The sequence below is a fragment of the Telmatherina bonti genome (assembly GCF_933228915.1).
Source record: "Telmatherina bonti genome assembly, chromosome: 2".
In the NCBI taxonomy this organism is placed as follows: domain Eukaryota; kingdom Metazoa; phylum Chordata; class Actinopteri; order Atheriniformes; family Telmatherinidae; genus Telmatherina; species Telmatherina bonti.
The window spans coordinates 32,356,102-32,374,687 of NC_136620.1; the positions used below are offsets into that span (position 1 = coordinate 32,356,102).

General features: G+C 37.5%; 1 protein-coding gene across 1 annotated transcript in view; it reads left to right on the plus strand.

Moving 5' to 3' along the window:
- Positions 1 to 9,509: 9,509 nt before the first annotated feature.
- Positions 9,510 to 18,586, plus strand: part of LOC306770658 (voltage-dependent calcium channel subunit alpha-2/delta-1) — a gene marked incomplete at both ends in the record, with an annotated part of 67,789 nt that continues 58,712 nt past the window's right edge. The window contains 3 exons of the mRNA XM_079259551.1: positions 9,510 to 9,598; positions 15,276 to 15,357; positions 15,515 to 15,631. Of these exons, the coding sequence (XP_079115677.1) occupies positions 9,510 to 9,598; positions 15,276 to 15,357; positions 15,515 to 15,631 (288 nt within the window). The remainder of the gene's footprint in view (positions 9,599 to 15,275; positions 15,358 to 15,514; positions 15,632 to 18,586) is intronic.

Consider the following 18,586-nt stretch of genomic DNA (forward strand, 5'->3'; position numbering starts at 1 on the left):
GAGTAAAGAAATATGGAAATCTTACTGTTTTTCACTTGTTAGGAGGAAAGACGCAAGTCATGGGCGAGATCAAGGTTGCTCTAAAGAAGGAGGTGAAAACAGAAGGGGACCAACTCGTCTTGGAGATCCTTCAATGCAGAAACATCACTTACAAGTTCAAAAGCCCGGACCACCTACCAGGTCTGGATATATTCTAATATAAAGTAACATGTGTTTGTTTACATGCGCTGCACACTGAATTTCTGCATACCTTGTTTTTTTTGTTTTTTGTTTTATATTAGAGCTTTTATTTTTTAATACAGCTTCTTGCAGGCTGTATTTCTTTTTTTTTTTTTTTTTTTTTTTTTTTTTTTGTATTTCTACTTACATATCTCTCTGTTACTTATGTGGTTTCCAGACCTGTATGTGAAGTTGTATGTGGTGAATGTGGCCACTCAGAAAAGGATCATCAAGAAGAAGACCAGAGTTTGTCGACACGACAGGGAGCCTTCTTTCAATGAGACCTTCCGATTTCCCCTCAACCCAACTGGACACTCCATACAGGTCAGTCTGCTACCATAATAAGTCTTGAACTATGAGCACCTGATATATATAAGTGTTTTTTTTAGCCTACACATTGTTTATGTACAAAAGTTGAGCTTATCCTGAAACCTGGAAAAGCTGTTTTTCTAGAAGGTAGCTTGTCAAGCTTTTAATGGAAATAGTGTACATGAATAGTAATATACAGAACAAAACCTAAAATATTCAATAAAAAGGACATGGCAGCCTCATCTTGTTTTCTATAAGATAGGATTTAAGCTTTCCTGTATTTAAGCATGATTGACTACTTCTGTGGAAGGTGATGACTTAACACCGCAGACTGCACACAGTCCCTGCCAACAGGACATATGAGTTAGTGACAGAGGTGGCAATTCCTGGTCCAGAAAGTAAAAGTCCTGCCATGTCTTTGGACCTACCTGTACATTTAGAACAGGTGTTTTCACTAACAGGCTTGTTTACCTGGCAAATAAACTCTGCTCATTAAATTCAGCTCATTTGGTGACTGGTAGGAACAGCTGCCGGACAGGACTTTTACTTTCTGGACCAGGAATTGCCACCTCTGGTTAGTAATTGTAAAATGAAAAGTAATGTGCTTGTGCTCGCTATTGCTATAGTCCAAAACAGAAATACTAAATAAAAAAAATAAAATAATATGATATCAATATGAACATAACTGTCTCTCCTTCAAGCCAATAAACAACACAAAACAAACTAATGTTTGTTCTGGGAATGAATCCTTTACTCCAACTGCCACAGTTGATGCTTAATCTTTCACTGTGATAGTTTACACACTTTGATAGGCTTACAGTTTGTTTTAGTGACACCATACTAACTTGTAATAAGATTATATTGCCTTTGTCCTGATTGCAATGCGCCCCTTAGAGCAACAATACTTATAAGTGTTCTTTTTTTAAACTGCAAGTGATGAGTCATTTAATCGCCCAGATATCTTTCTAAAAAGCTGGTTATTAACTTCTCCTCAATCTAAATCAGCAGCTTGCCCCTGTAAAAATGGAATTGCAGCATCAAGTGTTTGGGTCAAGGAGAGGAAGTTTGATTTGAGTTTGGATTGAATGGAATCAGCTTTGAGGCAGAAATGTGTTGGATCCCTGCGATGTGCTGGCGATGTGTCCAGGATGTACCCTGTCGCTCGCCCAGTGATTGCTGGAATAGCCTCCAGCTTCATCACAACCATTAATTGGACTGAGCGGCTCAGAGAATGAATGAATGAATAAATGGGTTGAATCCAGCACTCAGTGGTCACCAGTGGTATTGCACCTCATGTTTTTGTTTTTTTGTTTTTTTTTTAATAGTCATATCATGATTATTTCCACATGCAGTCTGTGGTGAACACATATGCTCAATCCATATTCTGCTAGGCTCAGATTAAAATCAACTAAATAAATATAACTTTCCCTTTTTATAAATGTCACAAAATATCAAATGAATAATTATTACATCTCTCCACTGTTGATCATACAAACAGTAAATGTTTTCATTGTTAAACCTAACAAAACAGTCAGGATAAATAGCTGAAGGCTGAGCTGGACATAAATCCAAGTGTTACAAATGTGCCTAAATGCACTAGAACTACAGGTAAACTTAAGTTGTACTTTTCTAAACTTTTGCATAACTAACTCTAACAGCTGTTTAAAAACAACAACAACAAAAAAGATGTCTGAACCATGTAACAACCATTTTAAATGTTCTGGTTTAGTGACAGCTTGTATTATAACATCCCTCCTCATCATACTGTTTACTATTTGGTACGACATTTTTTTGGTGTATTTGGTGTATGTATCCAACTTTTTGAACCACCAAATTTACACTTTGGCACTTCATAAAACTGGAAACACTTTTATGTTTGATTTTTTTTTTTCATGTTCATGCACATTAGAAAATGGAAATCATGTATAAGAATGCAGATGAACTGATAGGTGTTCATTATTAACTAACAAACTGCAAAAGACCGTATTGTATACAGAAACATGGCAACAAAATTAAATGTTATTTTCTGTGTATTTCAGCTGTTCTTAGTGTCTAATGGCGGAAAGTTTGTGAAGAAGACCTTGATAGGTGAAGCCTACATCTGGCTTGACAAGGTGGACATGAGGAAGAGAGTGGTCAGCTGGCACAAACTGTTTGTCAGCTCCACTCAGACCAACCCCTGAAGCCCGCAACAAAAAGATGCAGCTACAGCAGACAGGCGGAGGGTGAATGCACGGATATGATCTGACTAAGGAAGATAGAAAAATATTCATTTAATTTATTTCCTCAGTTAAAATGACATCAAAGGAAGCGGATCGTGTGAAAAGAATTAAAATTATCAATCCAACACTGCCAGCGCACATATCCATCTCTCTCCATCATATCAGGTCTTTGCAGACTGTGGACTTCAATTAGTGCAAACATGCAACACAGAGGTACGTACTGACAGTTACTCCACAGCAAATGGCTTTAAGGGCAGTGATGTCTATCTTACCACTGTTATTTGGATGCTGCGTGACTGAGATAACATATCTATGAAAAAGAAATTGTGAGAAAAAGAAAAAAAAGTTTACTTCTGGAACCGTATGTCATTCATATGAGATTCACACTTGTGATGTTTGTGGCCATTAGTGGTCTTGATATAATAAGTCTGAAGGAATGCATAATGATTTTTGTATGATATGCTTTCCATTTGATATAATATGGAAAAAGCATCATAAAGCCTAAGTAGAACTCAGACTGTTGACCTTTGCAATGGGATATAGAATAAATGTACAGCACTTCTGACTGTAGACATCCCACATGCAGATTACAGAGCATATCAGAAAATTGTACAGTGTCATATTTATGTAACATAAAAAGTATTAGTTGCAGAGTATATCTAAATACAATATAGGTTATAAGAGTTGTTCTCTTGTCACTAGATTATATACAAGAAGAAATAGACTAAAGGTATTGATAGATCAAAACTGTGGGTGGCGCACTGACAATCCACTAATCTAAAGTGTAAGCAGCCTTTATAGCTGTCAGGTGAATGTGGACCTATGAGCTCGACGTTGGTCCTTCACTCCTCTGATCACACTGATGCACCGCTTTGTTGTACAGGGCCGTGATCAAAGGTTGACTCAACATCTAGTGACAAGTTATTATTTCTTTAGCATTATATTGTAGTGCAAGTTGGCATTCCACTGAGACGCTCTGGGTGCAGAACTGCCAGGGGGTTAAAGAAGTCGGAACGGTATCTTGTGCTCTGAAACCAAAAGCACATGCTGCGTTGAATGTTACAACACAAAGTGTTGAGGATGAGAAAAGTTTGTCACATCTATGTTACACGTGCAACATCTTACTTCGAGATAGTTATAGTGGTTCAGAGTTCAGATCTTTTTTCATGTGGGGCCCTTCCTGTTATCACACCATGTAATTGTAATTCACACATGTAATTCACACCAGTTGTGTCAAAACCATATTTAGATCTGCAGCTGTCATTATGTCTGTATGTTAGAAGTGGCTTTCGATCTCAGTTTTACCTGGAAATAATTTCAAAATGAAAAAAAACAACAAAAAAAAACTATTGCTAACCATCAAATGTTGAGGTTCCTCTGTGTCTCTGGCTGTGCTGTGAAACACTAAACTGTTTTGTGTCAGTGACTCCCATTAAACACAGTGAACCAGCATTCTTCACTGCCTGTGATCATAATATTCTCTCAGGCCCAATCAGGTTAGGTGGCAGAAGAAGTCATGAGTCTGAGCACTGACCTGGATGCAGGTGACCCATGTATTTGTCAGTTTTGCCACTATTTCCTGAAAATGACAAAAAAAAAAGAATATAACAGAAAAAAAAACTGATTGAAAACTTCAGTTATTGTATTTAGGCACATTACAGGGCTAATGCAATTTTTTTTAAACAAACACACTATGAAGCAAGATGTCACCTAACACTTCAATGAATCCCATGAAACAAAAAAGAAAGTCGAGTGAGGAAAAGGACCAGTTTTTACTTATTATTAATAATCCAAGGTTAATTATTTCAGTTGTGCCAACCTTGACTTTGTTCTAAATTGTTCTTTTTTTAAACTTTTTTTTTAAACTCCATATCCCTTATCAATTGTTTTAAAGTAATTCTATGCAACATATGTATTTAAATGCATTTGTGTTCTTGAAATTAAATGTTTAATACATGAAAATATCTTTAAAAAAACATCTAATCAAAAAGTATCTTTGATTTGTACATTGGTGAGATAAATATTTAATATATTTTTTTTTTTACTTATTTTAATATAAATATATATATAAATATATATTGATGTTAACAGCCGTTAACATCTACATGGAGCTTGTGCACTTTATTACAATGTTGTTGTTTTTTTTTGTCTCCTTTTTAACCGTCATGACATGCAAGGTTTTGTGTTTTGTGTTTTTGCACTGAGACAAACTGTGTCATGGTGTATGTGGCGGCAGAAGATATTGTGGTGTGCATTTTGTGTTTATGTGGCAAAAGAAAAACATACAAAAACGTTGGGGTTCCTAAACACAATGCACAATCTAAAGGGAAATCACCCTTACCTACATTATGCTCATAGTGTACTTAACAGTCGGTGTACACAGTACAGTGAGACCTTATCTCAATACGTAGTCATGACTGTTTAGCCCCTCGTGTTTCATTAAACTTCCCTCAAGCTAAATACTGTTTGCTTAGATCAGCTGTTTGCCTGTTACCGTGAATCCATTTCATTTGTTGTTGTACCGAGGAGTGTGAATGTGACTCAAGTCGTCTGACATGTGTACATAAAGTGTTTATTTTCTACAATGATTGAATGTTTATATTGTCCGAGGTTTGAGCATGTGAGTGTTGGAAAAAAAAAAAAAAAAAACAGAAAAGACTTATAACTGTACAGCAATGAGTGTCTATAGTTGTGTAAGGGGAGTTGAGAGTGTAATCTAAACATGTGCTGTCAACCAATGACTAATCGTGCAACTACGTCCTCTGAGCTGCAGAAGCATCACAAATGGAAAAAAAAAATCTATTCAACTTCAATAGTTGTCTGAAACTTTATGTTTTGGATGTTGCATGTTTTGTTGATGGTTTGTCTGTATATTTTTCCTAAAGATTCTGTTTAAAAAGAGAGAGAATATGTATAGATTTATCTGATTTATCTGTATGCTGAGTGTAAAGAAATATGCTTGTAAAATTGTCTTGTTTTTCACTCAGTGTAAAAACAAAACATATAATGTCATGGTTTTGTGATTGTACACAAGATGTGTTGAGATATGCAAATTGTGCTGTAAAAGAAAACAAACAAAACAAAAAAAAAAAACAAAGGAAAGAAAAAAATCAGTCAAAAGAATAAATATTGAGAAGAGCTATATTGCATACCCAAAGTTGTGTTTTGTTCTGTTTTTCATTTTGGAAATGAATTTGGGGAAATGTGAGCTCATGTTTAAACACGAGTACAAGGCACCTTTTTAGTGCCTGCTCCTTCTGGCCTTTGTTTCTTTATTCCTTCTTTTGGAGATCATCATCTATTATTTATACCTGTTCAAGGATGAGTGCATGTTATTTTTGACCCTCTGTTCCCTGTAGGTCCTCTCTGCATTCTCTCTCTGCAAATAGCCACTCAAATTACGTAGACACTATTCACACTGACAGTTTAGTGCCAAATCACTGTGGTACCTGTGGACTCTGCTTTGTAGTCAGTTTATAATGATGCTGCAACCTGACTTGTTTCTTAGCATTTAATTATAATTTATTCTTAATTAAATTGGAATACTCAAGTTTCTCCTCACTTTCCTTTCACACTACAGGGGGGAAAGTGTTCTCTATTTAATCACTTTAAAAACGAAAATAACCAAATGTTTGTCTGTTGTCAAATAAGTTTGAAATTTGAATCACTTGGAGTAAATTTAAATCAAGAACTGGAATAAAAGAATTCTTATTTCATCTAGCTGTAATTTCAAAAGATGGCCACACTGAGGCAGAACTGGATCAAATTTCTGTCTGAAGCTGATTGGATTCAAAACTGAACTGGATAATAACCTCTAGTGCTTTATTTATAAATTTATGACACAAATAACATCATTTCAACTTGACTTTACCAATATTGTTAAAGTATCAATAATATTCCAATATTCCAATATGGTTACTATATTAATTCTAATATTAATCTATTGACTGGAGTTTTAAAAAAAAAAAAAAAAAAAAAAAAAAAAAAGCCCAAAACTCTCTGGTAAGGTTACTGCAAACTCCTTCATTTCACCATGTGGGGACTGACTGAAAACTGGCAACAAATTGATGTTTTTTCATCAAAATATTATCTATGATCAATAACAGAAGTATTACTGGATCTCCCACTTCACCTGGAAAGTGAAAACAATATGTTTGAACAATATTCCGTCAGATATCCAGAATTACTTGATGATAATGTGCTGATTTTTGCAGCAACATACCTATCCCAGTTTGGGACTTTGCATTATGATTAATTTTTATTTAGTTTCTTATTGATTATCATAACAACAGCAGTTTGTGTGCTTTCTCTCTTATTGCTGTCCATGTAAATATCCATAAGATGGACTGGTGACCTTATCAAGTAACTCACCTCTTCTCTGACAGGGTTCCAGCTCCTATACAAGCATGAATTTGAATGAGGGGGATCCAAAATGAATGGATGGACGGGCAGGTTATAACACGTGTCTGTGTGCATGGTTATGTTAACACTGTAATGAACTATACGTCCAGGGTCTGCTGCCTCTGTAGCCCAGTGTCAGCTTTTAATATCAGCCCTGATATGTCTCACCCATTAGCCACCTATGCTATAGCATACATATTTATGAGTTACAGTTGCGTGTTTTATCAATTCTTTGATTCTTTGAGTTCTTAAATCATTCAAATAATTTAAATTCTAGTTTCATTTCTGGTAATAAAAGTATAATGTAGATCTGAATGAACCTTAATATATTTTAAAGTGTACTTGTAATGTTAACGCATTGCCTCCAGATGGCAGAGTGATTCTCTGGTTGCTGATATTTAACCAATGAATTCTTTCGGACAAGTAGTTAAACATCATTGGATAAGTCTGCCGGTTACTCTGTTTGAAAATGAAAGAAAGCATTTTACCCTTTAACTTCAAAAGGGTCTCCTTTACTTATACCGTAATCATAAAATTAAAAAAAAAAAAAAAAAAAAAACATTGTTAGACAAACCATGAGTGTTTTACAACATGAATTCTTAGTATTAAGTGAGATTTATCTTTTATTTACTTATTTATTTATTTAGCATTGTGTCAGTATGGTGCATTGAGCAGAAACGCAGAGATGGATCCAGTCTGTCTGCATCTTTTTGACAGATGCCAGGTTTAATATGGGTAAGAGGCAGTGAAGCCATGAGAGGAACAATCTGACATATGATTTTATTCAGGGTGAAATGTGATATTCTCTCAATTAATAAAAAAAAGAAAAGGTACTGAATAAGGCTGTCTGCAAAGAAGACCTCCATTCCTCTGTCCTTTCAGAGACGTTCTTTACTATTACAGCATGTTCCTTCACTATGAGCCGCCTCTCCAGTGCTCATCATTCACTTTTTTTTCCTGTTCCATCAGCAGGTGCATCTGTTTTTTTGCAAGGGGAAATGAGTGTGAGGAAGGTGTAGTGAGAGGAAATGTGGAATGGGAGATGTGACAGAGAGTGTGAGGATGTGAATTGAGAAGAAACTGAAGGGGGAGAGGAGCAACAGTGCAGTCGGAGCATTGGGTAGGTGGAGAGGGAGAGACAAAGAGAGAATGAGGGGAAAGGGAGGAGGGCAGGGTGAGAGGACAAGAGAAATGGTGTGTGGTTGCCAAGCAACGATTGATAACCAAATCCCCAAGCATCCTGCTTCTGCTGCCCTGCCCTCCCTCCAGGCCTGAATTACACACAAACACACACACAGAGAGACAGACATGTGTGCACAAACACAGACAGCATGTTAATATCCTTCCACTGTTGTCAGATTATTTCAAATTATTTAAAGTGCTGATAGTCTGTCATTTGCATTTATGACAGAAACTTTTATTTATTTCTTTACCTTTTCCACACTGGGCTCAGTAAATCCAATCATTCATCCGCTGGTACTGGGATGAGCAGCACATAGTCACAAATTCAATCTCATAAAGCAGGTATGATGGATGGCTCTGAAATTCATCGGGCTATTGCTGTATTTTTCTCATAAGATGTTCCACTGAATGTGTGAAATCAATACATCTGTCACCGCAGAAGTCATTCTGATGTGGGACAGCAGCCTTTCCTGCCGGCACAACGCCTGACAAAGCCATCAAAGCTGCTGTATTTGCTCATACCTCCCAAGTTTCAGGGATTTGAATGTAAAATAAACAAGATAATAACAATAATGAACATCTCAAAAACACTATTCCCTCAATCTGTATTCAACCTGCGTGCAGCTTGGGTGGGAGGAGGTATAGCCAGACCCTCCTTGTGGCAGGTGTTTCTTCATGGGTGAAGCAAAGAACAATTTGTGACTCACAATATGGAATATGATGTAGCCCTCACCGGGTGGGGAAGGACTGAAAATGTATGATAAGGCTTTTTGGGGTAAAAAAAAAAAGATAAATAGATATTTATTATACTATTTCATTAGGCTTTGGGTTATTATGGAGGTAATTTCAGCTGCGTAAGGTTACATGAAAAGTAGCCTACACACCATTTTTTTTTCTGTCTATCATAAAAGCAGTGGGGGCGGCTGGGGAGGGTGAGAGAGAGAGACACAGAGAGTCTGACATCCCCCTTCTCCAGCAGCCTACCTGTTAGAGCGCAGGATGGCCGAGTGATCAGATTAGAGGTGTCAGGGTTCGTTAATCTGTGTGGGAGCGACAGGCTGCCACACGCGCCGCTCGCTCGCGCACATCGCTCCATTCATCGGCGGCGGCGGCGACTGGGCGCGGAGCAGATTGGATACTGACGCACGTCGGGGAATTTCCCCCTCCTTTCTTCCAATGGATACCTGCAGGGTACGAGCCTGGGTGTTTGTGCTCCTGCTGTGGCAGGAGGGCAGTTTGGCATCGCCGTTCCCATCGCCCGCCGTGTAAGTAGAGTCCATCTAATCCCATTTCCAGCAGGAGCCGATGAGCCGCGCGCATTGCCTCTTGTTTCCGAGAGCTTATTGTTTAGACATAAGTGAGGGGCTTCATTTTCTTCATTTGCTTCATTGAGCATCTGACTCAGAATGAGCCCGAATCAAAGGCACAGCCCCTATAGGATGCAAGGATTCTGAATCATCACCAACAGCATCAGAATCACAGATGCAAAATCAACACTCTGTGTGTTTTAAATATAAAAATAGAACTTAAGCAACTTTTTGTCCATCATTTTTATAGCTACAGAATCATATAAATTGTGTCTGATGCCGTGTCTTCATTTACTCTTGGAACAGCAACAAAATTCATATGTGATTCGTTTGGAATAAAGATATGGCCACCTGACTTGACCAGGGAATTTGAATCTATAATTTTTTTTTTTTCACCAGTAAATATTTATTTAAGCATTCTCCACGGTTTCAGTATTTAAGCCAGAAATGACAGACCACCGTGACATAAACTGAAACCAAATTTCCTGGCGTGGCACACAGCAAAACATGCTAAACGAAAGAATTTCCTCATGGTTAAAAGTTAAATTCTGCACAACTTTCATGTTATAAAGTCAGTTTCTGTATTTATTTGGTAAATTATACTTCTGTTTTAGTTTTTGAATTCATTTTCTATTCAAAGCAAAATGAGTGTGAAATGCTCTTTTTTTGCTCAGTAAAAAAAAGTCTGTATGAACTTCACTTATTCTTGAACGGGTAAGGGGAATACAAAAACAGGAAAACACAATAAATGTTCCACTAAGCAACTGAAAAAAAATAAATAAATACATCAATAATACAAAAGTGATCAGTAGCTTTTTATCCCGAGTTTCTGCAGGAAAAGCATTGAGGGGGTATGAGTCGCTGTCTTGAATGAAAACAACAGAAAAACCTCCAAAAAAGGGGATTTTCTTTGAAGCATGCAGAAGAATCTATAATCGCGCAGATGAGCACAAAAGTCTAAATGAGCTCAATTACACACAACTAGCTGAGAGCATTTTCTTGGATACAGTTTACCAGATTGTTGGGGGAAAAACATGGACAGGTAACTGATTGTTAATTTATAATAAGAGATATTTCTTGTTTTGCTGCTTTGAAGAGAAAACATTTTGCTTTACTTTTTATGTTTAGACATGGAAAAAAAAACTGACTGTGACTAAATCTCTTCTGACAATATGAAAGCATCATCTGGGAGTTGCTTCATTTACATCATGAATTAATTATCATTATTTCACTAAACCCTTGCCAACAAGTATAAACTGAACTCTAAACTCAATCCAAGTTGTTGAACATGCTTGAAGGATAATGTGATTGAAATCACAGTTGAATCCAAAATATGTCATTTGAAGGTGTTTAGTGTCTTTAGTGTGTGTGTCAGGCTGAGGAAAAACTTGCATTTGCTTCCTGGATGTTACTACAAAATGTGAGAAGAGCACCGCAAGTCACCTTTGGTGCATTACAGTTAGCGTTTCCGTGCCGTAGTCTGGTTTTCTCGCCTGGACTGGACAACTTTGCCTCTGTAATGATGTGTAATTAGTGTGTAGTTTAACACAGCCACCAACTGACGCATACATTATGGGTCAACTCATTACTCTCCTTAGTTCCAAAGTGATTATATGGCAACATCTGTTTCTCTCTGTCTTATGTTGTCTGGCTGCTTCTCATTCTGTTCTCGCACTCATTTGCTCTTCCTGTGACTGTAAAACAATGTAGGGCAATGTCTGACCCAGTTGCCATTTGTACATGTGTTTGTGTGTGCGTGTGTGTGTTTAATTATCCAGCATTGTACCACAGGCTGCAGTAATCAAAGCTCAGCAACCGGAGCAAAAATATTGCCACCTCAGCTCAGCTACGCTGACTTCATTGCATTTTATTACTTTTCTGAATCACATTGTTATTTCAGCCTCAGATGAGAACCCACCTTTTTTTGTGTACGTGCTATTAGCAGGGAAAATAAAAAAGAAACTAACTACATGTCTACATGACAGGTAATCTGACTTTATGAATGATGATTTGAGGGGATGCTTCACCTCGTGCTATTATAGGCTTGTAGAGTTGCTTAAATATGTATGATTTAAGGGGCGATGAATTAATGTGCTGAGATTTTCTGTAACTGTGGGTAAATTATCCAGTTCAACATCTATTTAGGAAGAAAATCTTACTGCAGTTAATCATACATAGTTACAGCTGCACGGCTGTGGACACTTTCTGTTTATTGAGTATAATAAATTCACTTTGTGGATAAAAAATCGGCACGTATCCATGTGTTTGGTTCGTTTCCATACAAGCAAAGTAAAATAAACAGAGCAAATAGACAAAAGATTCAGCTTCATGTTGTATGGAGTCATTATGCTCTGATGAGAAAGACTTTAACAAGAAGTTTAGAGCAAAAAAAACCAAACAAAAATACATGTTATGAATGTTACACTCTAATATTCTGTTGGACCCCCTTCAGTTTAGTATATGCCACAGGCATTGTTTTAATATGCTTCTGCAACATCACATGACTTACTTCCATCCAGCGGCCCATTTATGTTTCACCAACACCTGTGCTGATGATGTCCGTGTCCAACCACTGCTCATCGTCATATCCTGCACATCCCAAAGGTTCTCATTGGATTCAGGTCTGGACTCTGTGGTGGCCAATCCGTGTGTCAAAATGTTGCTTCCAGAACCCTTCCTGCATAATTTAAGACTGGTTAAACCTGGCTATGTTATCTTGGAACATGCTTGCGGCATTGGAGAACAAAAGAACACATTAATAGAATAACCAGCTCATTCATTTTATCCATGTAGTCAGCTGACTTCGTTTTTTTTTTTAGACACACAACGTTGCTGAATCTAAACTTGAGCAACTGCAGCAACCCCACATCACAGCAGTGCCCCCACAGGCTTGGACAGTAAGGAAGGCTTGATGGATGCATCCCTTCGTTTGCCTTTTTCTTATGGCTCCACAGCTGTTCAGTCCTTGAGTGGCCTTTACATACTTTGTGCGGAAATGCTCTTAATTTCACCATTAAACACAGTCCTGCATTCTATTGTTTTTCTTCCATTTGGTTTCACTAAATGCTGAAGTGATTATTGATCACCATATTTCAGGATTTTCTTCTGACCACACTGCAAAAACTAAAATCTAAGATTAAAAATCTTAAATTGAGTACACATATGCTTATTTTTTTAAAGGTAAGATAATTCTTAGTTTTTATGCCAGAGAGTTCCTCTTGTTTTAAGAGTATTTTTACTTGTTTTGGGAAGTCTTGATAAGCCAAATTTTCTTGTTCGGTTGGCAGATAATTTGTCTTATCTTAAGCATCATTTACCTAATTTTTGTATATTTTTTTCTTGTTTTTTTTAAGGCTGAGTTTTTGCAGTGCACATCATCTATCTTGATGCATGCTGATGATTGAACCTATCTTAAACAGACTTAACATCTTTTCCATGACCACAGGTCATGTCTCTCAGCATGGTTGTTTAAGAAATGAACAGTTGGGGTTAAATAACTTGTTGCCAGCTGGAAAATGATTTTCCTTGCAGTAAATATTCAATAGGAGGCTTGTATCTACCTGCCAGGTGGAAATCTCTTTGGGCCCAGGTGTGTATATTGGGTGCATGGAACAACACATGCACAAATACTGCAATAAAACCTGGTTTTCTTTTCCATTTGTTCGCACCTGATAGTTGTTTCTCAAAGATTTACACAAGTTTCAGCAGATTTGATGAAAGTTAAACTGAGAAAGGAACGCTCTACTTGAATGTCAGGTCCCTGGGAGCACACACCTACGCATACACACACTTGCTCTCACACACACACACACACACACACACACACAGAAACCCGAGGTTGAGTCTTCAGTGCCTTAGGCTTTCTGAGCTTAGAGGTCCAGGGTTCACTTAAACACCTGCAATTTGTAGATTTAGGGACAAGGACAAGAGGTCCAGGGGACTGAGAGATCAAGAGGAGTTTAAGAGAGAAAGCTGTGACAGAAAAACAAAGAAAAAAAAAAAGAGAAGATACACAAGAGATGAGAAGATCTGCAACATTACTAAAGTTAGAAATATGATAATTGAACATATTAACCTCAGAATTAAATTTAAATGTGGTTATTATTATTTCTGCATAGTTTCATTCATGGAATCATAAATGTTGCCCATATTCCCTGAATACATTATACTTAATGTATTACATTACCTCAGTTAATCGACAACTGAATCTCAGCATCAAATGTTGTTTCTGCAGATATTTGTCACAACTGGAGCATTCCAACAGATACAGACTGTGCTCCCAACCCTGTTCTGGTGTCTTTACACTGTACCCAGATAAGCATGCAATTTTTTTTTTTTTTTTAATTTTTTTTTTTTATCTATTCTCACAACAACTTCATCATTTTCCTACAACAGCATGACCTTCCCAAAATGATACAACTTTAAAAAAAAACAAAAAAAAAAACAACTTTTCTTATTGGAAGTTAGCACTGGAAAGACAAACATCAAGGCATCTTAACTTTCACTGTTCAGCTGGTAACTTTCTGAGCGTGCTGTCCCAGTACGGTATTTCCTCTCATGCAAAGTATCTCATCTTTCTCCTCAAGTGTACTCGCTCTGAATTCTCCTAATCCACTGTGTATTTTGCGTCTCTTATGCCTCTTTCCTCCTTTTTTCTTGCTCTTTAGATCTTCTTTACACTGTCTCTCTTTCAACTTCCCTTAGCCGTGTCACAGTCAATGTTTTGTGCGCATTTTGGCTCCGACATGTTTGTTATTCCACTGCAGCATTATTATTCACAGGAGAATAAAAATCAGTGTTTCAAAGTTTATGCTACATTTTATACACGCAGATGTGATTGGGTCTTTACCATTGGGGAGGGTCACAGCTGAGTCAGTGTTATTGTGGATGCATAACAATGAGAACATCTGTATTCCAAGCCAACTTATTATCTATCTCATATAATATTCATGGATCTTCTTCTTACATATGTGCACAAGAGACTCATTTAGGGCATTCATAGTGGCGTACAATGAATGAATCTTACTCAGTAGATTCACTGAGTGATCAATCTTACTGCCATGGAAATAGCATCGCTAAACCAAAGAAGAAAACGTTTTTTTTTTTTTTTTTTTTTTTTATTTTGTATTATCTTAGCCATTTTTATTCAAGAGAGTGGTTGTCACGTTTGAGTTGTATAAATCTAGGGTAGCAAGGTGAAATCAATTCTATAAGATCTTTGATATCCAGAAAGACATCTTGATCTTGGGCGCCACTCACCTCTTGCCTGTCCGCTCACATCACTGTCCTCAGTCACAATACTATCTGACACTTATCTGATTGCTTGAGTTTATGTTTGAACTCAAAATGTAATCATACTGGGTGGTAGCCAGTGACACATGTTTTATTAAATGACTTTGTTCCTGGAGATTCAAGTCTGATTGGTTGACATCTGACTCTCACCTATGAGAGTGATTCTTCTCGGTCTTGTTTGCTTTCATGCTGTGTGACGGAATGGTAATGTTCGATGATAGATGTAAGCTATAAGATGGCTTGATTGACAGTTTAATTGTGCTGTGAAATGCCTGTGGTGTCTCTTTTAAACCGGCAACATCTCACTTACAAGATCGCTTGTGTGTGTTGCTTCGTCCCGCAGGATCAAAGACTGGGTTGATAAAATGCAGAAAGAGCTTGTCACCCTGGCAGACACAGCCACAGCTGGGAAGAGCCTCACTCAGGTAGAAACAGCCAAATACAAGAAACACTTGCAAATAATCATGCATTTTTATTCCCAAAGAAAATCTAGTATATTTCATTTAATTACAACAAAGTATATATATTCAAAGATGACTGTGAATGACGGGTTACACTGTATGGTATCTTTCCGTTGTCTAGATTTTTCTGAGAAACCAGCACCTTTACACCGTGGAGCAAAATGATGCAGAGGAGCTGGTGGACAGGGCGGCCAGGAACATAGAACAGCTGCTACGGAAGAGGTCTGCTGCCTTGGAGGTAAGGCTCTTTTCACTGCGGAGAACAAACTGTCAGTTTGCAAGTTTACGCAGATTTTGATGCTGCACAGAACAATTAACGAAGGGCCATGACGGAGAGCACTTTTCCATCTGCTCTTTATGTGGACTAAGGGTAGTAAGCAATGTGAGTGTGCTGGTAAAAACACTGAAGACATGATTAATAATCATAATTAAGTTCAGTAGTTGGTGACAAGTGAAAAGTAAATAATAGTAATAACAATTCTTCTTCGTCTTTTTCTTCTTCTTATTATTATTATTAAGAAGAAGACAGAAGAGGAAGAAGAACCTTTGAGAAAAGCAGAGCATACGCATATTATGAGCCTTTAACTTCCATTAGGATACAGTTGGCCCTCTTATGACCAAAGGGTGATATTAAAAGTGGCATTTCCCGTCATCAGCGATGGATTGGGTACAAGAGGTTTAATAATGTGATGCTAAATGCAAATGAAAAATCAACTGTTTTGTATTTTTGTAAATGTTTTCATGTCAAGCTTTTGAGAATGTTGTCAGAGCCAGAAATGCTCACCCATGGAGTTTAATGTTCTGCTCATGACGTGCATCCCAACAGAAAAGGCACCACATGTATCTGATAACAAGTTCATAAACTGGATTTTCAGCAGAGAAACTTTTATTCAGAATTTGTTTGCCAGAATAACTTTCTGTAAGAGAGGTTTCGGCCTTGAAAGTGTTATGGACACATTGGTGATTTTGTAACTACTAATTTTTTAGTAATATATCTGTGACATTGTTGCCGGATCTCCTGCATCATCTACAAACCAGACAGTGAGTGAAGCATGTTCGCAAAAGAACACAACACTGTGGACTGAGATCTTTTTCTTTCTGTTTGTAGCTGGGGATGTGATAATGAAAGTCTTGACCCTGGGGAGTTTCTCTCTTACTCCCCACCCCCTTGTTTCATTCTGAAGTAGGTCAGAGATGCACATCCATATTTTGAATTTGAAACTAGTTTTATGCATTGACAGCGAGTTCCCAGCAGCCCTTACCTTGCCTTTATAAGGGCTCGTCATTGTTGTATTAGTGCTAATGGAACAGAATTATTTATGAATTTTCCTAAACATTTCTTCTGCCAAGAGACTGTTCTGTATATGTTAAGTTAAGACTCTGGTGTTCTTATCAATTTTCCAAATACCGGTGCCACATGACGAGTAAGCAACAGAGAAAAATTGGTAACAGTGCACGGACAAAGTGACACAGGAGTTGGTTAGGCTGTTAGGGTGGTTTACTTCGTGCATTTTTGTGTGTGAGGGGTTTATAGGAGTAGGTGGCATGGTGGTAGGTGGGCCTCTGGTTTGCATGATGTTAACAGTAACTCTCACACTGATCATGTCTCATTCATTACTGTGTCTTTGTGTTTCATTTTCTCTTATGACTAAACTCAAGGTATACTGGTATTGGATTCTTTTTACTCAGGTTTTATATGTATGTATGTGGGGATAAATGGATGACCGGATGCTGCGGAGGAAGTGCAAATGAGGACACTGTTGATTGGTGGACTTTTGGATAGAGGTGAAAATCACAAGTTGCAATTAATAAATCCTTTTATTGTTGGTTTCAAAATCCTGTTTTGTTTCTTTTACAACATTTGTACTGTCCAGTGAGCATAAACACAACAATTTAAGTAAGTTGTCCCCTGCAGAATTCAGATGTGCTTTAAAGTAACTTTTGTTGACAAACCTTTATAAGAAGCACTTTGCTGCAAGTTTACCTATAGAACAGAAAAGGATTGTTTCCATTACAACTGAGGTTTCCTTTATTGTTTAGTGCATTTAAAAATAAAGAAATAATTTGGAATAAATAAATAAATAAAAAGGTGTAGAAAGGATTTGCAGTATCAATTGGAGGAAGCCCAAGGCGCTCCAGCTGCTTCAACTTGGTTATCAACTGGTTTCAGTTTTTCATGCCCACTTTGCATTTCATCCCTTTCATTTATTTACCGTCCTTGTCTGATCTCTCCTGCTTGATGGATGGCCTTCTGCAGGCCACAGTTTACCTAGCCACAGGTGTGTGAGAAACAAGTGTGTGGCTACTCATGCTTCCATAAATAAGTGTGTGGCAGAATGTAACATGCATTATTAATGAGTACTTGGCTGCATGCTGTTTGGAGGGATCACTTTATCAAAGGTTTTACAAAGTATGCTGTGGCTTGAGCTCCACGGTGGCGCTCACACACTCACGTAGACATTCATACCAACAGGGGCACACACAAAATAGACATGCCCTCCGTGACTAAATGAATTATTTTCCTGTAAGTGGTTTTTGTGGTCAGCTGAGGACAATATTAAGCGTCTTACCAGGAAACACGAGTTTCTGATCAGTCAACTTTCATTTTTCATGTTTGATCATATGATTCTTTTGTCATCTTTAAACATTTCTGAAATAATTCAGTTTTTTTTTTTTAAATTCCTTTTTAATAGAGGGTGCAATACAGAGCCGTTCATAGATCCATGTTCTCCTGGTTTTATCTGAACCATCTCGGAGGTCTGGGAAATCTTTAACCCCTCCCCAAACCAAATGGAAAAGTTGCTTTTTGCATATAAACATATGCTGCAATGCAAACACATTTACTTTTCATGGGAAAGTATTAAGCCATGCAGAAGTCATCAGCATCAACCCCTAATTTTACTTCCAGGGTAAAAATTGCTGAAACATTTGTAAATTTTAGATGACCACAAAGTGAAAGTGTAAAATTGGCCCATGGCTAAATCCGGTTACTTAAAAACAAACTCTCCCTCCCCCATCTCCAGCCTGTTCTGTCTTTGTCTAGCTTTATTTACTGATGTTGCTTCACTCTTAATGCAAGAGCTGGAATAATACAATACAAAAGAATATCATCCATGCATGGAGCCACATTATGTTATTGGCTGTTCATGATAGTCCAAACGGGTTTGGTTGTGACTAAAGAACTGTAGGTTTT